Raw genomic sequence first — 22,178 nt, 5'->3', positions numbered from 1 at the left:
TATATTAGATATTTCCCCACAAAAATACTATTTGGATTCTCTCCCCCACAACCTCCTTCCCTCTCTTGATGGGACATCCTTTTTTGGGCGGAGGGGGAAGCAATATATATCATTATTTCAGATTCGAAAAAAGTTAGTGCAGCTGGGAGGAGAGAGAGTGAGAGCGAGAGAGCGAGTTTTTAAGTGATTGTATTATTTTAATTTTCAGTAGGATATTCATTTTTCACTGCTATGGTTTGATCCAAATTAGCAGTCAGAGCCTCAGAAGGTTTAACTCCTTCTGCTGGGGCTACAGGTTCCTGGGCCTTAGGCATATAGCTGGGAGCTTCCCCTGCTGCTGGGGTCTCCTTGGAAGAAGCAGTAGCTGCTGCTAGGTTTTTAGTCTAAACTGGAGCCTCTTCACTTTTAATTTCTTGGGCAAGCCTCAGTCTTTTTTCCCCCTTCCTTTTTGCTCTTGTCATCTGTTTTACTAGTTGCTATGGCCTCTGAAGACTGGAGATCTTTGCCTCAGTGCTAGACACTGAAGTCAGAAGCATCACTACTGGGAGCTGTAGCAACAGTCTGCTCCTACTCCATATCCTTCTGCTGCTCTGCCTTTGCATCAGGGTTTCTCAGGCTCTGATTTCAGAGCCTCTTTGCCTGCCACTGCATCTTTCTCTGATTCTTTGTCTTCAATCCTGTTAGCAGTGATCTGTGAAACTTTACTGGTCTGCACTTTGTGGTTCTTCCCATCTGTGGTCTCTGCCACTGTCTGGTTCTCGTCATTCTCCTTAGGAGTTTCTTCTTATTCTACACCAGCTTCTTCAGCCTTTTTGTCTTCATCCTTGGCTTTCTCATCATTTATATTGCACTCCTTCTGGCTAATCTTGCCTCCCATCTTTGGAGTTCTGCTTGTTCTCTTGCCCACCCCATCGTTGTGTGTATGACACACCCTGATGTCACTGAAAGTCTCAGGCAGCCTAGGTCCACTCTGGGTCTGAGTGGTACAATGTCTGCCCTGGAATCAAGATCAGAGACTGGAGCTTGAGGAGCCAATTGGAGCAATGCTGCCGCTGCTACTCCAAAGTAATATTTTTAAAGCACAAATTGATAGTATCAATACAGATTCCTTCATGGGACATTTAAAACCCTTCACAACCTGCCTGTATTTCCAACCTTATAGTGTATTATGAACCTTCACATGCCCTATGATGAAGCCCAACTTGCTATTCTTCACCTACAACATTCCATTTCTCTGCCTTTGCACAGACTGGCTCCCATCATCACCTCACAAAATCCATAATTTCCTTCAAAGCTCAGATCAAGTGCCACCTTCTATGGTAGGCTTTTCTTGATCTTCTCAGCTGCTAATACCTCTCCCCATAATTCCTAGAAAAGCCCTTATGTTTATTTTTAATATATCTATGTATCCATGTTACCTCTCCTGACAGAGTATAAGCTTCTTGAAGACAGGGACTGTCTCAATGTTATATTGAGTGCTTAAAAGTGCCTGGTTCATGGTAGAGACTTAGTAAGTGTTGATTGATTGAGATGAACTCAACAGACTTGGTTTTTAAAAAACAAAGGGAAGAGGGGCAGCTAGGTGGTACAGTGGATAGAACACTGGCCCTGGAGTCTAAAGGACCTGAGTTTAAATATGGCCTCAGACACTTGACACTTGCTAGCTGTGTGAATCTGGGCAAGTCATTTAACACTGATTGCCTTGCAAAAACAAAAAACAAACAAAAAAAAACAAAGGGAAGGACTGGGAAGAAGAGGAAATTTAATCACTTCATTTTAATACCTTACCAGCAAATGGTCCATCAAAACCATAGAGCTCAGATCTCCTTAAACCCCAATTTAAGAAAGTTGGTTTTCTCTCGCTCTCTCTCTCTTTCTGTCTCTCTCTCTTTCTCTCTACTCTCTGTCTCTCTCTCTCTGTCTCTGTCTCTGTCTCTCTGTCTCTCTCCTCTCTCTGTCTCACTGTCTGTCTCTCTTTCTGTCTCTGTTTGGCTCTGTTTCTCTGTCTCTCATGTTTTAGGATTTATAGATGATCTACCTCCTTTGTAATGAGGTAGCATGTGTTATAGTTTTTCACACAATCTTTGGTAGACTAGCCCAGTGGAGGATAAAGTAACTGAAGTGGAGTTTCTAAGAATACCCTAGCTAATATATCACTATCTTGGTTAGAAAGCTGGTGGAGGCCTAAGCAGGATCTAGGGTTTGAAAGCACTGACTGACTGTTTGAAAAAAAAAAAGCCCTCCATGGCAAAGTAAGGCTGGGTAAACAGGCATCTGTTTTTGGCAGTGTGCTGCTCCTGCAGATGGCCTGGTTTCACACCACTGCTCAACAAACCACAGTTTGTCACCTCAGTTTGTGTAGATACCCCTCCCCTTCCCCAGAGGCTACTCTCAGAGGAGATAGATACACAGGGTTTATCCAGGGAGATCAGCAGCTCAGTTTCCTTCAGCCTGACCCCATATAAAACGGGGTACTGGCCTGATTCATCCTTTCCTCTCTTATCCAAGGACCAGATGCCCACTCTTGCTGATTCCTGTCTTTTGGTATTGGGCAGGGTGAGTTGTACCTTGACCCTCTCCCCTCTCAGATTCCATCTTTCTCTGTTGAAGAAGACCAGCCATCTTCAAACCATAGAGTGTTAGAACAAGAAGGGATCTGGAAATCACCTAGCCCAATATTGTTATTTGTAATATATGAGAAACAGGTACTAATTGATTAGAATTGGAGCAGCTTGGTTTAAATCCTGCCTCTGCTACTTACTGTGTGATTTTGGAGCAAATCACTTAAACTCTGTAGACCTCAGTCTCCTTATCTGTACAATGATGGGGTGAAAGACATGATCTACAAGGTTCCTTCCCCTTTTATATCTATGATCCTAGGATCTCATGAAACAAAGGTCCAAATAGGAGCAGGAACTTAAGGTCATCCATACAGTTAGTGGCAAACCTATAACTAAAATCTAGGTTTCCTAGCTTCACCTGGCTCTCTGCTTTTTTCCATTTCACCAACTGGACTCTTTACATGGAAGCTGCCCAATCCTGTCAGTCAAAAATTTTAATTCTCTCTAAGATATTTGGCTTTATGTCTTTTTCTTGGTGGCAATCAGGGTTAAGTGACTTGCCCAGGGTCACACAGCTACTAAGTGTCTGAGGACAGATGTGAAGTCAAGTGCTCCTGACTCCAGGGACAGTGCTCTATTCATGGCGCCACCTAGCTGCTTCAGCTCTACATCTCCGTGAATTCTATAGGATCATAGAAACAGGATTGGAAAGCATTGTAGTCCAATCTCCTCATTTTATAGATGAGGAAACTAAAGCACATAGGAAGGAAAGAAACAAGTATTTATTAAGCACCTACTATGTGCCAGGCAGTGTGCCAAGTCCTTTACAAATCTCATCTATCTCTTCACAACAACTCTGGGAAGTAAGTGCTATTATTATCCCCATTTTACAGTTGAGGATATTGAGGCAGACAGAAGTTAAAAATGACTTGCCCAGGTTCACACATCTAATAAGTGTTTAAGGTCAGATATGAACATAGGTCTTCCTGACTCCAGACCCAGCTCTCTATCTATTGCACAACCAAAATGGACTATCTTGAGTGCAAATTTGCTGAGATTTTGTACAACTCTAAGATAATGGACCTTCTACTTTCTGGGCCTCAGCCTCCCCATTGATAACATGAGGCCACACTCTCCCATATCTCTATGGCTCTGTAAGGATATTAGAGGAGAATATTTGTGAGCTCTTTAGATGTATATCACTCCATGCATTGTCAGAGTTTTGAACCATTGGTATACCTATTAAGCACCAGGCACTGGGATTTAGGGTCAGGGAATAGATCTGTGTCAGCCCTTAGAGCAGAGATTACCATCTCATAGAAAGGCCAGGCAGACAGATAGACATCATGAACAACTAGAGGGAGGTCAGACTGTTTTCTTTGAAGAGTGTCAGAGTAGCTAGGGTGAAGTAGAAAGGAGAGGAAGGAGAGAGAAATGATCTGAGAACTGCCCAAGCATTTCAGAGGAGGGAAAGTTCTCCTTATATGTTTTAATCTCTGGAACCCAACCTGTTCTCTCACCATCTTCCTCTTTATCTCCTCCCAATTTACTATCCCTTCGGGCCACCTCTAAGAAAAACGACCATCTGAGACGTCTGTCTTGGTAATCCTTTACACCACCCCTTCAAAAACATTTATTAAAACAACTGTTCAAGGCATTGTCCCAAGAGCTGAGCACACAGAGTCAAAAAGAATCTGCCCTCAGGGGGCTTACTTGGAAGAAGGAATATGACATAACCTGTATAAATATAATAAAGTGTAGGGAGTGAAATAGGGCAAAAGAGAGATCAAAGTTCTCTAGAAATATTTGAGGCAAGAGATAATAATGATAGCTAGAGGGTTCAAGGAGAGGACAATAGCAGAGAGTAATCTCTTCCAGATCCTGGGCTCGTGTCACTCTCCTCATATCTCTCCTATATCCCATTCCCACTGGGCTGTTTTCTCAGCTGACTCATTTGGGCAAAGGCATTAGCTGTCTAGAGGGTAAGGTGACATCCTTCCTGGGGGTGTTTGCTTCTATACAGGAGACTGAGGAAGGCAGAAAAGTCTTTAAGGCCCAGGGGAGTGAAGGGTGTGGTAGAATTGTAAATGGGCATGAGAAGAGCCCAGTGTGAGAGATGGCTTTCCCATCTTCCTTCAAATAATAACATGTATGCTTTCATCTCTTCAAAAAGCAATGAGACAAACTTTGTTAACCTGACCCCAGACTCCCAGGTCTATGGTTCTTCTTCCTGGATCTTTCTGGTTTTCTGAAGGTGGGAAGTCCAAAGAAAAGGAAAAGCAGAGGATGTGATCAATAATTCAGCTACAGTTGCCCATTTCCTACACCTCTCCATCCCCAACTGTGCCATTTTGGTCATTCATCAAACATATGACACAGGTATAAGGGAAAAGGGGAACTTCATTAATTTACTAACACTCTTCCTTCCTCTGCACTCATGGTTCCTTATGATGAACTAGCTATCTCAGATAACAGCTTGCAGCCCCCTCCAAACCTGCCCTTCCCCTCCCTGGGGCCCCAGGAAACAGGTGTAATTTCAAATTTGACACATCCCTAAATAATTAACCAAAGGGAGAAAGTAAAAGCAACTGACCCTTCATAAGGGGGAGCATTCCTTTCCAGAGCCAAGCTGTGGGAGGACTGGGGTAGGGAGCGGCAGAGAAGGTTGGTTTAAACTAAGCCATATGAGAGTGGTTAGGTGGGCTGACAGGCTAAAAGGAAGAAGAACTTGTGAGAGGACTGGGAAATTTTGGAGAAAAATTAGGATCATAGGATTTAGATCTGGGAGGAATCCCAGAAAACATTTACCTCAATCCACTTATTTCAATAATAAATAAAAATAACCCATGTTTATATAGTGCAAAGCACTTTTCCTCACAACAACCCTGTGAAATAATTAGCACAAGTATTCTTACCTCTATTTTACATATGAGTAAACTGAGGCCCAGGGAGTTAAAGTGACTAGCCAAAGATTGCATGGCTAATAAGTAGCAGTCAGGATTTGAACCCAGCTCCTCTGACTCTAAATTGAACATTCTTGCCAGTGTCCCATGCTATATAAATTAAGGATGTAGGTAGGGCTGAAAAGCTAGTCAAAGGATTGCTATTCCCTTGTCCCACTAACCAGACGTGCCATGCATGCGCACACATGTGCACACACACACACACACACACACACATTCAGGATACAAAACAATGAGCCAGATTCAATTCAACAAACATTTAAGAAACATCTTCTATGGGCTAGACACCATGTTAGATGCCAAGGAGTAAAGACAAAAATCAGAGTCCCTGCTTTAAAGGAGTTTATATTCTACTAATTGAATATAATGAGTAAAAACAAAATAAATACAAAATATTAGCATTGTGGTGCAGTAAGTAATGTCAGCTTGGTGTTAGGAAGACTGAGTTCAAATCTGGCCTCAGATACTTACTAGCTATGTGAACCTGGACAAGTCATTTAATCCTTACAACAACCCTGGGAGGTAGATGCTATTATTATTACCATTTTACAGGTGAGCAAACTGAGGCAAACAAGGATTAAATGAGATAGTAATTGCAAAGCACTTAGCACTTAGTTATACAAAGCAAAGCACTTAGTTGTGTGCCTGGCACATAACCAGATTTATATAAATGTGAGCTATTACTGTTATTGGAAAGCTAGGTGGCACAGCGTATAGAGTGCTGGGGTGAGGAAGACTCATCTTCCTGAGTTCAAATCTGGCCTCAAAGACTTATTAGCTGTATCACTGTAGGCAAATCATTTAACCTTGTTTGCCTCAGTTTCCACATCTATAAAATGGGCTGGAGAAGGAAATGGCAAACCACTCAGTGTTTTTGCCAAGAAAACCCCAAATGAGGTCATGAACTGAATGTGACTGAAAACAATTGAACAACAACAACAAATTAGTATTATGGAAGGGGAGAGATTGTCACCATACACGGGTAATTGGAGTAATCAGTAAGCAAAGGCCTCTTGCAAGGGGGTAATACTTGAACTGAGACTTGAAAGGAGCTAGAAGTTTTAAGAGTCAAGGTGGAGAGGAATAGCACACAAGAAGAATTATACAGTCATGCAGATAAGACATGGAATGTTGTGTATGGAGACTAGGAAATAGGTCAATTTGGCTGGAAAGTAGAGAATATAATCCAAAAAAAAAAATAGTGGGTGATCAGCTTAGAAAGAAAGGTTACCCAAATTATACAGGACTTTAAATGCAAAACAGAGCAAAATAATAACTAACCTTTCTATGGCACCTTAAGGTTTATAAAGCTCTTGTTATCTTATTTGATACAAACAGAGGAGTTTCTAGTTTATGAGGCAATGGGAAATCCATGAGACATCTTAAGCATAGAGATGACATGGTTGGATTTGTGTTTTAGGAATATCATTTTGGCATCTGTTCAGAGAACAGATTGGAGAGGTGAGAGGCTGGATGTTGGAAGCTCAGTTAGGAGTGATGAGGGTGTGAATTAGGGTGGAGAGAAGGGGTAGTGGCCATGTGAGTGATGTGAAAGAGATGGATTCAGGTAATGTTTTGAAGGTAGGATGATCAAGACTTGGCAAAGGGTTGAATTTGAAGAGTAAATGAAAGTAGAGTCAAGATTGACTACTAGATGACAAACCTGGAAGACTAGAAGAATGGTAGTACTCTTGACAGAAATAGGGGAGTTAGGATGAGGGTAGGTTTGGGAAGAAAAATAATAAGTTCTATTTTGGACATGTTGAATTTGAGAAGTCTCAAGGACATTCAAGTTGAGATGTCAAAAAAATGAGCCAAAGATACATGATAGGAGCTTAGAAGAGAAAGGAGAGCTGAATATATAGATCTGGGACATCTAAGGTCTGCACAGAGATCATAATCAAATCCATTAGAGCTAATGTGATTACCAAAAAAGAGAGCATAGAAAGAAAAGAAAAGTGGGCTTGTGATGGAGCCTTGGGATAGGGCAGTTAGGTGACACAGTGTACTGATTCTGGAATCAGGAAGACCTGAGTTCAAATCCATCATCACACACTTACTAACTTGGTAACTCTGGGCAAGTCACTTAATTCTTGTCTGCCTCAGTTTCCTCATCTGTAAAATGGAGATCACAATAGCACCTTACCTCCCATGGTTGCTCTGAGGATCAAATGAGATAGTAATTGTAAAGCTCTTAACACAGTGTCTGGCACATGTTAGCTATTTAAATGTTAGCTCTAATTATTATTATTACTGTGTAGCTTTGGACAAAGCACTTAATTTCTCTGGGCCTCGGTTTTCTCTTCTACAAAATGTAGGAGCTGTACATTTACAGCTCTCAATCTTGTTATTTAGAGGAAGATTCCTAGCTAGGAAGGAGGTTGGAAAATAGAGATTATAGCGGAAGAGGGTAGGGGTACTTAGATGTTAGCTATGATGGAAATGAGCAATGCCATTCTGAAGAATGGAGAATCTAAGCCAACACTTCAGAGAGTAGAGATGGGAATGAGAGCAGAAAGGCTTTTAGAAGAGGACATCCTAAAAACACTATCAGCTTAGTGTTTTCTGTAAAGGATCTCAAAAGGAGAAATAAAGGCAGGAGGGAGCAAGCACTCCATATAGCTGCTAGTATTTCCTGCAAATGAAGGGTAAAGTCAAGGTTGATAGTAAGGTTTGTTTAGGTAAACCAGGTGTGAACCTTGGGGTTCAATAGAGATATCTGCAGAAGAGAAGTAGCTCAGTGTGGAAACAACTGACCTGACTCCCAAATATAATCAGTTTGTTACTTGACCTCTCCCCTTTATTGTAAGAGTGTGAGAAGAGAAGCAGGAAACTGGAGCTGAGACAGGCTGAATGCCTCAGTAAACAAAACTACCTGTAGCCACTTTTTTCTGAGCTTCTGCAGACATGGCCCAAAGGCCAAACAGATGTTGAACTCGTGAGAAAATAAAGGAGTATTGGTCAAAGGGAGCAGCACTGCTCCAGGGTTGAACAAGAGATCTTTTCAGGTTAGACTGACCTCACAAACATCTTCTTACTCCTTGATTGGGTCAGTAACCTAGAATGGCCTGGGTATTCAGATCAATGATCTGGCTCTGTATTTGACTACACAAGCTGTCAAAGTTCAAGTCTTATGAGGCCCTTGTTGAAACTGATTCTCTCCTTTCATTCAATGGGCATTTATTCTGCAGATAAGCCCAAATGATGGCTAATTCCCAAAATAGGATAAAGTATTTAACCTTAGGATTACATTTTTCCTCTAACTCTTGAATATAGGTTTGCTAATGGGAATTCTCAGTGATTCAAAAAAAAAAATTAAGAGGCCACATTGGAACAAGTTAGGAGATGTTGGAATCCCCTTTAGCCTCTCTAATATGACAAATAGAAGTAGTTGGTAATGCTGATCATCATCATTATTATCCCAATATTTTTACTCAGTTACAAAAAGGCAGTTTTTTATCCATAGTCCACAGAACATTAATATAAAAGGCTAAAATTATGATCCTATTTATCCCAGGAACTTTTATCTGAACTCCTCAAAAATATGAAAATAAGATTAATAGTGGTGGTGGTGGTGGTGGTAGTAGTAATGATAATATCCTTGTATTTTTTGCTTCATAGGTTTTAAGGTTGGTTTACAATTATTTTTTTATTTGATCATCACATCACCCCATGAAGTAGGTTAGGGCAGATATTATTATTTCCAATTAACAGATAAGAAATTTGAGCCCCAGAAAGGTGAAGTGATTTGTCCCACAAGGCTGACCTAGAACCTAAAACAATGCTCTGTATGACACCATGTCTGGAGAGGAAAAAAGTCGAAAGCAAATGACATAGCCTTTGGGGAAAGACATGGGTGGCCTTGGGGCATGGGGCGGATAGGATCCCTCCCTCACTTAAGGTGCTAAAACAGATTGAGTTCTTCATGTCTAATCAATAACCCCCTGGAGTCCTCCTAGACTAGGCATCAACCACAATGCTATACAGCCTCCTTCCGTTCCAGAAATTGGACAGCGATACACTCTCAGTTCTTCTTCTGTTGGTCACAGATAGTTGCCCCCTCCCACACAGCTGGTGTGTGTGTGTGTGTGTGTGTGTGTGTGTGTGAGGACAGCCTCCACCCTGACTCTTTTATAGAAGAGGCTGCCTTTGCAAAGGCTGGCCCACAAGAAGGAAAAGTTGTTTCTCTGTGAGGAGCTGGGGTAACCTCTCTGCTGTGCTTGGTTTTAGGACTTACCAGATTGGGGAAAGTTGTTAGAAAGTATCAGTACAGTCATCCCTTCCACATTGCAGAGGTGAGGGGTGCAGCACCCCCATGGAAAATCTGTGTAAACATTTTTGGCCCTCCCTTCATATAGGTAAACCAGGAGGTTTACAGAGAGGAAGTCTGAATTATTATAATACTAAAAGAGAAAATATATTGATATTATACAATACTATACATGTATTTTATGCATTTCTGAGCTTCTAAACTTTTTCTGTGTCATCTGGTGGCCTTTGGGTGCTGACTGCAGCTTCCTCAAAACTACCAAAAAAATCTCACTTGATTTCTTATGCTGACCCGTGATATATTGAAACTTCAATGCAGAAAGTCGTGACGTGGAAGGGATAACCGTATAATCAGGCAGGAGGGGTCATTAGTTTCTTTTCCTCTTATCTGCATGATTATTGTGAGAGGAGCTCAGATTACAAAGTGAGGTGTAAATGTATGTGCTATTAATCAATCAAAAAGCTTTTAATAAATGCTTACTATGTCAGTGTTGGGCACTGTACTAATCAATGGAGATACAAAGAAAGAACAAAAACAGGACCTGACCTCAAGGCACTTTCATTTTAATGAGGGAGACAACACATACATTAATATGAATATATAGTAGAGGTGGCTGGTGTTAAAAAATATTTTGATAACTACATTGCAATATAATTGTTTTCCTTTGTAATCCTATGTATTTTATTTTATGCATTTAAAAGCATTCCAAGAAGGGGTCCATGGGTTTTACCAGACTCTCAAAAGGCCCATCACACACACACACACCCAAAAGGTGAGGAACCCCTGTAGTAGAGGGAAGATAACCTCAGAAGACAAAGCACTAGAAGGTCTGGAAAAGGTTTTCATTTGAGTTAAAACTGGAAGGTTTCTAAGAGGGAGGAATGAGGAAGGAGTCATTGGAGATGACCCATACAAAGATACCAAGACAAGAGATGGAGCACCTTGTGTGCTTGATAGTACAGAGGCCACTGGTTCTGGACTGTAGATTGTGTGGAAGTGATTAGTGTGTAAGAAGACTGGAAAGAGGGAGAGGGTCCAGATCATGCACAGCTTTAAGTGCCAACTAAAGAAGTTCATATTTGGTTTTAAAGATAACAGGGAGCCACTGGAATTTGTTGAGTAGAGCTATTTCTTATGACTGCACCTTCAGTCACTACAAATCCCTCCTCTTCTGTCCCTTTGTTCATGCTCTTAACTCCTCCCCTCAAAGAACCCCTTCTCTTTTTCACCAATACACTAGAATGTTTTAGAATATTAGGGGCAGCTAGGTGGGGCAAAGGATAAAGCAGCACCTCTGAAGTCAGGAGGACCTGAGTTCAAATCTGGCCTCAGATGCTTGCTAGCTGTGTGACCCTGGGCAAGTCACTTAACCCTAATTGCCTCCAAAAGAAGAAGAAGAAGAATATTAGAGCTAGAAGGGACCTTAGAGATCCTTTAGATCAAGACTTAGCTCAAGTTCTATCTCTTCCATAAAATCTTCCCTCTATCTTCCGTTGATTTCTTTTCCACATTTCTATAGTATTTCACATCTGGATCCCACTGTGTAACACTTGGATATAGAGAATGTGACTGTCTTGTATTGCTCTTTGTTTCATGGGTTTCTACCTTATCTCCCAACTAAATTGTAAATTCATTGGATGTCGGGACCATGAGACTTCTAATTCTGTGTTCTGTAGGTCCACAATATGAATTTAATAAATATTTGTCCACTTCCCTTGACTTATGTTCCCTACTACCCAATGGGGTCCTTGTGGTGGGTAATAGGCTGACTCAGTGCTATATTGCTAAGAAAGTATGTTCTGTTTGTTTCAGCTACCGATCAGTGTGCAGCCATGGAATCTGGGCCATTGGCAGAAGGAAGCTACCTGGGGCTGCTCCAAAGTGACGTCAACCCCCTACAACTTTTGCATTTTTATGATCAGCCCCTGACAGCAGAAGAAGAGACTGAGTACTCTTCAGGTGAGTGATGCCTCCAAAGGACTCAAACACATCCTACCCCACCACCTCCTTACACCATCCCCCAGCCTTTAGCATGGTTTAGTGGGAAAGGTGCTGGTTTTGTAATTAGAAGATCTTGGTTTGGGTATGAGATTTCCCTTGTATAAATATTAATGTAGCCAACGTAGCCAAGACTAGAACGAAAGCAGGGAAAAAACCCTTCATAGACAATCTCTTAGATAGGATATGATTGTGTTGGAATGCTGCTGTGATATAAGAAATGATGAGCTAATTGATTTAGAAAAACATGGGAAGACTTGGACCTATGCAAGAAGATGCTATCCACCTCCAGAGAAAGAAAATTACAAATGGAGATATGCATAGTACAATCTTACATAATATATATGTATACATACATATATGTATCTATATACATATATATGCATATATTTATAGATATTTTTATATTTGTATATACACTCATCTAATTGTAGCCTTCTGGAGAGGAGGGGAAAAATAAAGTAAAAAGTGCACAGCAGAGAACAAAAGAAAACCTAGAAGGAAGCAGAAAAAAAAAAAAGCTGGGTAGCTTTGAAAACAATGTGTATTATTTGTTATATAGGTTTTCTTGAAATGGAAATTCATTATTTTATATTGAATCCTCATATTCTTCTGTGTACATGGAAACATTCTTTCTTATTTTCTCATTTTGTATTTAAGTTAAAAATAAATTTTAAAAATTTACACACACATATACAAAAAAAGAAAATTAAATGAAGAGAGCTGGAGGGAAAAAAAAGAATATCAGATTTCCTACCAACTACTTACATGCCTGTTCACTAAACTTCTCTGTGCTTTCATTTCCTGAGCTGTCGAATGAAGGGGTTATATGAGATGACCTTCATAATCTCCTGCCAGTTTCAGATTGTATGTTCTTCCATGGAATCCCTTACAATCAAAGGAAACCACAACAATCCTTTATTAAACATCTATTTTGTGCAAAGCAATGTACTTTAACTTGGTGCTGGGGATACAAAGATAAAATGAAAAAATAGTCTGTGCTCTCCAGGAATTTATGTTCAACCAAGGGAATAAAACATTTACACAGATAAGTAAATGCATAATAATTTGAAGAAGGAGAGAATACTAAAACCTAGGGCAATCAAGTAAGACTTCCTGTAGGAAGTGGTACTTGAGTTTTGAAGAGAACTAAATATTCTAAGTGGATGAGATGAGAAGGAAGTACATTACAAGAGGCATGGGGGACAAACTGTGAAAAGCAGGGAGATGAGAGATGGAATGCTGTTGGAGGACAAACAAGTCAGCCAATTTGCCTGGAACAGAGAATATATGAAGAAAATTAATTTTTAAAAAAAGAATCTAAAAAGGTAGGCTGTAGCCAGACTATACCAAAAACACTTAACTTCCAAGATGAGTTTGTATTTTATCTATGGGACAATACAGAATTGCTGAAGATTCTGGAGTATCTGAGAAACATGTTCTTCCTTGCTTCTTAGAATCAAGAATGATAGAGCCACAAGGATCTTAGAAATCATCTATTTTAATCAATTCATGTAATTTTTTTTCAAGTAAAGAAACTAAGTCTCAGATGTGTCTAACTTTTTTTGCCCAAGACCGTACTGCAAGTAAGTAATGGAGTCAGATCTTGAATGGAACCAGAGATCTTCTGTCTCTTATGTCCAGTGATCTTTTCACTGTACCATGTTGCTACCCCCCTCATCTTCTGCTTTCCATTTGTTTTTGATCTGACTCACGTTTTTATGGCAAAAGAAAGTAGAAGGAAATAGCATTTATTAAGTATCCACCATGTACCAGGCACTGCACTCTGTACTTTATAGATATGATCTCATTTGATCCTTACAACAACCTTGGAGGGTAGGTACTATTATGATCTTCATTTGAGTTAAGGAAACTGAGGCAGACAGAGGGGAGTCACACAGCTAGGAAGTGTCTGAGGCTAGATTTGAACTCAGGTCTTCCTAACTCTAGGCCCAGCCCTCTATTCCCCACACTACCTAGCTGCCTCTTAGCAGTGACTCCAAACTCTAAATGATTCTTAGCAGTTACTTCAAACACTTTCTGACTGGTATGACTATATAGATTGTGTGGTCCAACTAGGGCACTTAGGGGCCTAAAACAAAGTCACAGGGTTCAGGCCCAGCCCCTGTTTAAGAGCAAAATCCTGCCCAGAGGCTGGGCTACTTGTATCCCGGTAAGCATGGCAGTACCATGGACAGCACCATGGACAGCACCATGGACAGCACCATAAGGCCATCACAGAGATCGCACTCATTGAGTGGAGACTGACTTCTACTTCAGCCTCATCATCCCTCAACCTCTTTCAACTTCAACCCTTCAATCTCACACCCAGAAAGAGGGCCCTCTTTCTACTTGTCTGTTCCAGAGATTTCTTTTCCCCTTCTTCCTCATAGGATCATCAAATTTTGACCTGGATATTAGAAATTATCTAGTTCAATAGCTTCATTTTGTTGTTGTTCAGTCGTTTTTTAGTCTTGTCTGACTCTTTGTGACTCTATCCAGGGTTTTCTTGGCAAAGATACTGAAGCAGTTTGCCAATTCCTTCTCTAGCTCATTTTACAGCTGAGGAAACTGAGGCAAACAGGGCTCAGAGACTTGCTCAGAGTCACATAATTAGTAAGAGCCTGAGGCCAGATTTGAACTCAGGTCTTCCTGATTCCAGGCTTGGCACTCCATTCACTGTGCCACCTAGCTGCCCATAGCTTCATTTTATAGAGGCATAAATGGAGGCTCAGAGAGGTTAAGTGACTTATCGTAAGTCACACAGATAGCAGAAGAGTAGGAATTTGAACTCAGGTCTTCTTTTTCTTGATTCAGGATTCTTTTGATAGAACACTATGCTACTTCTATTTCACCCAATCATCTTTTCCTTCCAGATCCTGATGCTGACACAATCAACTGTGATCAGGTCAACAGGTTATGGAATGCCATAGAAGATGAGGGGACAGGAGAGGCCTATGAAAGGATAGGTAAGAGGGCATGGGTAGAGGTGATGGTGGTGGTGGTGGTGTTTTAACCTTTGGTTTGAATTTAAAACAACAATGACAAAATCCCAAACACCAGAGATATACTCATATTCTTACTTTCTTGTCTTTGCTCTATCTTATTCTCTTATTTATTGTGAACCCAGGCTCAGAAATGTGACAGAAGGGTTGGGGGGATGGGGGAAGCAAGGGAAGGGCACATAATCTAAGGAAGAAGTATGAAGGGAGTTGATGGTGAGGGCTATCAGAAAGGCCTGCTCCACTTCCCTCCCCCGCCCCCACTCAGGGGGTATAAACAGTCCAAGGCTACATTGTAAAGCATGTATCTATGGTCTTTGTTCCTCCACTTTTCCCTCTTGGCTTCCTCTTTCACCCAAGGGACATGAGCCCTCACACCCTTTCCCCCAAATACTATACCCAAAACTGCTGTCATAAAAGGGTCTGATAAAACAGGTACCACATTGAGTTGTGATATCCCTCCAAGGCACCTGAATTTTTTCTTTGACACATACTGGCTGTGTGACCCTGGGCAAGTTGCTTAACCCTTCAGCACTTTGGGCAACTCTCTAATATTGTAATTTGAAAGGTGCTGACCTACCTTGGTCAGACAGGCTTCCTCCTCTTGGAGCTTCCTACACCAATGAAATCACTGTTCTAAATCAAACGAAGGTAATATTTTAAGCATTAATTAGTTGGATGGAAGAGGAAGTCACACTCCTGTTTATACTACCTATGTGTGAAGTGAGATCCTTTCTTTAGGCTACACCCTAGAGAAGGTTGAGTCAGATGCAGAACCGAACTACATAGGATGGCATGGGGATTTGCCATCACAGGCAGATCTCTCCCCCTTGGATTACTATGGACTTACTATAGAGCTAAATACCTATTCCATGATCTGACAGTTATCCAGAGGACCATTGGATTTAGAGTTGGGAGGGACCTTAGAGATCAACTAGTCCAAGCCCCGCATTAGAGTGGTGGTCACTTGCCTCAGGACTCACAAAAATTAAGTAGCCAAGTCAGGATTCTACCTCATGTCCTCTGACATTAAAGGTCTTTCATACAGTGTCCCCACCTTGTCTTTCCAGATTTCTTTTCAATAGCACTTTCTGTCTGTATCTGGCATGGACCCACTTATACTCACTTATGCCTTTAGCTCTCGGGTCTGTTTCTTCTCTTTCCTCCTTGTGCCTAGTGCTCTCTTTTGCAGTATAAATTCAGAAAATCAAAATAAATGTGATTTTCCTTAAGTACTTATGTGACCATGTTACTCCTCTACTCAATAAACTTCACTGACTCCCTATTGCTTCTGAGATAAAATATGAACTCTTCTGTTTAGCTTTTAAAGCCCTTCACAACCTGGCCCCAACTTATCTTTCCAGCTTCATTACATATTGCATTACACTACCAGTATTCTACTATCTAGTCAAACTGGCTTTCTTTCTGTTCCTCACACATGGCCTTCCAATTCCAATCTCCATGCCTTTGCACTGGCCATTCCTCAGTGCCTAAGATGCATGCCCTTTTCACCTCTACTTCATAAAATTCCTCACTTCCTTTAAAAAACAATTCAAGTGCCACCTCTGCATGAAGCCTTTCTATGCTGGTGCTTTCTCCCTTTAACTGTTTTGTCTTTAACTACTCAGGGAAAGGGAAAGTACTTGTGATTTCATCACCATTGTATTTATTTTTATCTATTCTCTTTTACATGTATTTCTATATAATAATGCCCCCTGTAAACTCCTTGAAAAGAGGAATTATTTTATTCTATGTATTTGGATACTCAGTACCTAGCACAATACTGTCACATTGTAAGCATTTAATGCTTGTTGATTGGTTGATAAATAGTACTGAATCAAATCTAATTAATGGCCATTTGTCAATACTCCCCAAAACTGTCACTGGGTCTCAAAGCTTCACATTTAGTCTCTCAGGACTCAATGAACAAAACAGATATACCAGCTTCTGCAGTTGCTGAAAATTCTCTCTCTCCATTCTTCTTCAAATCATACGTAGCTCTACAGCTGGAAGAGACCTGAAAGATCATTTAGGCTAACCCCACCCCTTCGTTTTATTAATGAGGAAACTGACACCCAGGGAAACTATTTTGACCAAAGCAGCACAGGGAGTATGTGGCAGAAGTGGGATTGAACACAGTTTTTCTGACTCTAGAGACAATGTTCTTTCCACTGTAGCAAGTTTCTGTGCACCTCAAACTCCCTCCCTCCTTCCTTCTCTGTCTCTGTCTCTCTCTCTCTCTGTGTGTCACACACACACACACACACACACACACACACACACACACACCTGGTTCTTCTCCTAGTCTAGTCTCAGACACAAACCCCCAAGACTCCCAAGTTCCTAACATACATCCTAAATTGACTTTCTCTTCTAACTCTATACCAATTTATAATCTGCTCCTCAAAAGCTTTTGACAAAATACAACACCTATTCCTATTTTTAAAAAATCTGGGAAGCATATGAATAAATGGAGCTTTTATCAAAATAAGTAGTATCTATCCAAAATTAAGAGCAGGCATTATCTGTAATGAGGATAAACTAGAAGCCTTTTCAATAAGAGCAAAGGTAAAGCAACAATGTCCATTGTTATTCGATATTGTACCAGAAATGCTAGCTATAGCAATAAGACAAGAAAAAGAAATCAAAGGAATAAACATAGGCAATAAAGAAACAAAAGTATCATTTTTTGCAGATGATATGATGGTATTCTTATAGAACCTTAGAGAGTCAACTAAAAAACTAGTCAAAACAATTAACTTTTGTGAAGTTGCAGGATATGAAATAAACCCACATAAATCATCATCTACAGGTGAGGGAGGAATACATTCAAGGTATGGAAGACAGCCTGTGAAAAAGTATTGATTCAGTTCTATACTCAGTATATATTTGAGAAATGAGGCCTTTATCAGAGAAACTTGCTGCAAAAATTTTTGATGTTACTTCATTGTCTATGGTACTTTTAGCAAAATGTAGTTTCCTTGATTATTCCATTTAATTAGGTCTAGTTTTGCTTTTGTTTTGTTTGAGATTATGATTGCTACCCCTGCCTTTTTTACTTCAGTTGAAGTACAAGATTCTGCTCCAGGCCTTTATTTTAACTCTGTGTCTATGTCTTTCTGTTTCAATTGTGTCTCTTGTAAACAATATATTGTTGATTCTGGTTTCTAATCCATTCTGCTATCTGTTTCTGTTTTATGGATGACCTCATTCCTTTCACGTTCATAGTTACAATCACTGTGTACTTCTCTCCACCCCACTTTGTTTTGTTTCTTCCCTCCTCCTTTTTTACCCTTTTCTTCTTCAAAAGTTTATTTTGCTTCTAACCACTGCTTCCCTTAATCTATCCCCTTTTTAATCGTCCTCCCCTTTTCTCTAATACCTTTCCCCTCCAATTTCCCTATTGGATAAGTTACATTTTTAAACACAACCGAGTTTATACACACACATATTCACACACATACACATATATACATGTAAACATACACACACACACACATACACACACACACACCTTCCTTCTTTGAACCAATTCTGTTGAGACTGAGGTTCAAGCATTGCCTGCTATCACCCCTATTTCAGTCTCCATAGTAACAACTCTTATTTGCATGCTTTTTTTATGTGAGAAAAACTTCCCCATTCTTCCCCTTTTCCCTTCTTCCAGTGCATTCCTCCTTCTCACGTCATTTCATAAAAATCATTGCAACATAATTGACTCGCACCTTTGCCCTCTGTCTATATAAACTCCCTTTAAACTGCTGTAATAATGATAAAGTTCTGAGGAATTAACAAGTATCATCTTCCCGTAGACAATTTAACTTTATTGAGTCCCTTAGTGATTACTTTTTCATGTTTATCTTTTTATGCTTCTCTCGAGTTTTCTGTTTGAATGTCAAATATTCTATTCAGTTCTGGTCTTGTCATCAGGAATGCTTGAAAGTCCCCTATTTCATTTTCCCCTGAACGATTATGCTCAGTTTTGCTGGGTAGTCTATTCTTGGTTGTAATCCTAGCTCCTTTGCCTTCTAGAATATTATAGTACTAAGCCCTCTGCTCCTTTAACTAAATCTTGTGGGATCCTGACTATGGCTCCATGATACTTGAATTGTTTCTTTCTGGTTGCTTGAAGTATTTTCTCTTTGACCTGGGTGCTCTGGAATTTGGCTATAACATTCCTTTCTTTTCTTTTCTTTTCTTTTTTTTTTGAGTGAGGCAATTGGGGTTAAGTGACTTGCCCAAAGTCACACAGCTAGTACTTCTTATGTGTCTGAGGCTGCATTTGAACTCAGGTCTTCCTGACTCCAGGGCTAGTGCTCTATCCACTGTGCCACCTAGCTTCCCTGGGAGTTTTCCTTTTGGGAGGTGATTGGTGAATTCTTTCAATTTCTATTTTATCCTCTGGGTCAATGATATCAGGGCAGTTTTCCTTGATAATTTCTTGAAATATGATATCTGGGCTCTTTCATCGAATATGACTTTCAGGTAATCCAATAATTCTTAAATTATCCCTCCTCAATCTATTTTCCAGGTAAGTTTTTTTTGATGATATATTTCACATTTTCTTTTTTTTTTTCACTCTTTTGACTTTGTTTTATTGCTTCTTAATGTCTCCTGGAATCATTAGTTCACATTTGCCCAATTTTTGTTTTTAAGGAATTATTTTCTTTAGTGAGCTTTTGTACTTCTTTTTCCATTTGGCCTATTCTATTTTTTAAGGAGTTCTCTTCAGTGAATTTTTGTGCCTGCTAATTCTTCTTTCATAATTTTCTTGCATCACTCTCATTTCTTTTTCCAGTTTCTCCTCTATCTTTCTTATCTCTTTCTTTAACTCTTCCGGGAATTCTTGTTGAGTTTGGTCCAATTAGCATTTTTCTTTGAGGATTTTTTTGGTAGCTGTTTCACATTGCTGTCTTCTTGTGAGTTTATATCTTGGTCTTCCCTGCCACCATAGTAACTTTTTATGGTCAAGTTCTTTGTTGTTACTGTTGTTTGCTCATTTTCCCAGTTTATTTCTTGACTTTGAACTTTGTATTAAAGTTAGGCTTTGCTTACCGGAGGTTAGGGAGGCACTGTCTCAAGCTTCAGGCTTTTTCATGCTACTGTTTTCAGAGTTAGTTCTGGGAGTATGCAAGTGCTTCCAAGGTGGCGTGATCTAAGAAGAGGTATGGTCACTGATCTCCTGATCTATGCTCTACTCTTTACCCAGGAAGGATCCCTGGTCCCCTATAGTTGCTAGTGCTCCTTTTTAATTTGGAACTATGACCAGAGCCCCTGCTCCTTTGTGACCAACCCTCAGCACTCCTCTCCACCCTGGAACTGCTACTCAGAACTGCATATGGGCAATAGTGTTGACAGTCAGCACTAGCTGTACCCAGTGTCAGCAAAGGGTTCCCTATAATCTCTTTCTAAGCAGAACTCCTTACTCTCTCTGGGTTGAGAGCTCCCAAAGCTGCTACTGCTGCTGCTGTGGCCACTGTTGCCACTGCTAGGTGGGTGGGACCTAGACAGCCTTCCACCCTGATGTCGCAGACTTCTCCTGTTGACCTCTGAAGTTTCCTTTGCCTGGAAAAAATGTCTTACCCCAATATTTTGTTGGCTCTGTTGCTCCAAAATTTGATTTGTTTAAAGTTGTTTAGAAGGGAATGTTGGGAGAGTTGGATAGCTGCCCCTAATTTGCCATCTTGGCTCTACATCCTGTATTTAAAAAAAAAACTATTAAAAGTTTATTAGTTTCTGCTGAATGTAAAGTTAAACAAGTTTCCAGAGCTGCTGGAAAACATGTGAGTAGAAAAGAAAGAAAGAAAGATTGCTTATCTTTTGGGGGGGGGGTTTCCTTCTGTTTTCTTTTATTTAAAAAACACACACACACAAGACAACTACTGTTACACTTAAGCTTAGCCTAAAGGGCTAGGTAGGAAGGGGAAGGGGAAGAAATGAGGGAGGGGAGATGGGCCCTGATGCTTAGTGTACTTCAGAAGTGTGGAGCAGCAGGGAGAATACTGACAACACTCATGAGGAAAGCCCAGAGCTGGTTTTGCTGGGCTCACTGACATGTTGCTTCATCATAGATGGCCTCCTGAGATAGGTCACAAACGATCATGCCATGAGCAATTTGGAAAATTCCTGAGTGCTCTGGGGATCACAATACAGTTGCCATGAATGGATGACTTGACTTCCCAAAGAAGAAGCTTGCCCACCAATGGCCAGGCCCGATTTTGTAAGACCAGGATGGTGGGGGATCACTTCCTCAGAGCACTTGGCACTTCTATGGTAGCTTTTGTAGAGGTATAACCCAGATGCTTTTGGGAGTGGTTATGGGTTGCTACAAGGGAATAGCTAGACAGGATGACTACCATGTTGCTTTTTCTTGCTTCTTGTGATGGTGCAAACTTTAGTAATGCCTCTTGAGCAGTCCCCATCAGGTAGTAGGCTGAAGCAAACAATCACAGATGACTTGGCTCAAGGAAAGAGGGTGCAAGGCCACAGAGCCCATTTGTACAGAAGATAATTGGATGATATTTCATGGCAATGGGAAGTAGAAGACTTCTTTGGTCTTTCTGATGGATTATTTTTTTCTTTCCTTGGCAGCGGCACTGGTAGAATACATGTTCTCAGATCGAAACCCAGAGAAAGAAGGCATTTTTGGTAAGTTTGGGATATCTTAGTTGATATAGGCCTTGTGTTCTTGCTTATTCTTTCTGGGAAGGCCATTCCATCTGGTCATCATCAACAATACTCTGATGAGTTTGCGAGACTCCTAGCCTTTGGTATGGTGGAGACACAACTCAGAGATTAGCTAATTCTCTCTCTCTCTCTCTCTCTCTCTCTCTCTCTCTCTCTCTCTCTCTTCCTCCCTCCCTTCCTTCCTCTCTCTCTCCTTTTGTTTCTTTGCTTGTGCCTGGCACATATCAGGTGCCTGATAAATGTTTATTGACTGACTGACTTTCCTCCATATTAGGCAACATTGGCCCAGATGAGGTGGTCAACGAGAATATAGATGCATTGACTGAGATACCCCAGAAATCACAGAAATGTCAGAAAAGATGTAAGTGAATGACCTAGCAGTTTTCACTGGGAATGGCAGTCATGCTCTCCCTCCCCTCTCCCCAAACATCCTTGAATACTTCATTCTATCCCTTACTAAGGAGTTAGGGCCATCTTTCTGAAACACCACTTGGATTAAAATGCTTCCCTGGGACTACAAAGTCACTGTCCTGAAACTTGCGGTATCTTCCAATTGCTTCTTCCATTTAGGTCCTTCGCATAGAATTTGAAGTACGCTGTACTATGAAATTCCACTTTTCTAATGCCACCATTGGTGTCCCAAAGAGGTTAAAGAAATTCTTTTGGTGAAGTCCCCTTTCACAAGATAACCAAAATCTGG

The 22,178-nt window shown here is 40.6% G+C and overlaps 1 protein-coding gene across 4 annotated transcripts in view; it reads left to right on the top strand.

The window, feature by feature from the left end:
- The window catches only part of CIITA (class II major histocompatibility complex transactivator), an 83,143-nt gene that overhangs the window by 37,443 nt on the left and 23,522 nt on the right, over nucleotides 1-22,178 (top strand). For 3 of the 4 annotated variants that reach the window (XM_027839179.1, XM_027839178.1, XM_027839181.1), the window contains exons 2-5: nucleotides 11,607-11,753; nucleotides 14,669-14,761; nucleotides 21,383-21,439; nucleotides 21,753-21,839. In XM_027839179.1, coding sequence (XP_027694980.1) covers nucleotides 11,607-11,753; nucleotides 14,669-14,761; nucleotides 21,383-21,439; nucleotides 21,753-21,839 — 384 coding nt within the window. The remainder of the gene's footprint in view (nucleotides 1-11,606; nucleotides 11,754-14,668; nucleotides 14,762-21,382; nucleotides 21,440-21,752; nucleotides 21,840-22,178) is intronic. The other variant, XM_027839180.1, reaches the window with a different exon arrangement.

The sequence above is a fragment of the Vombatus ursinus genome, unplaced genomic scaffold (genome assembly GCF_900497805.2).
Source record: "Vombatus ursinus unplaced genomic scaffold, bare-nosed wombat genome assembly UNPS02014832.1, whole genome shotgun sequence".
In the NCBI taxonomy this organism is placed as follows: Eukaryota; Metazoa; Chordata; class Mammalia; order Diprotodontia; family Vombatidae; genus Vombatus; species Vombatus ursinus.
The sequence above is the reverse complement of the archived record's forward strand: the minus strand, read 5'-3'. Positions and strand labels throughout refer to the sequence as shown.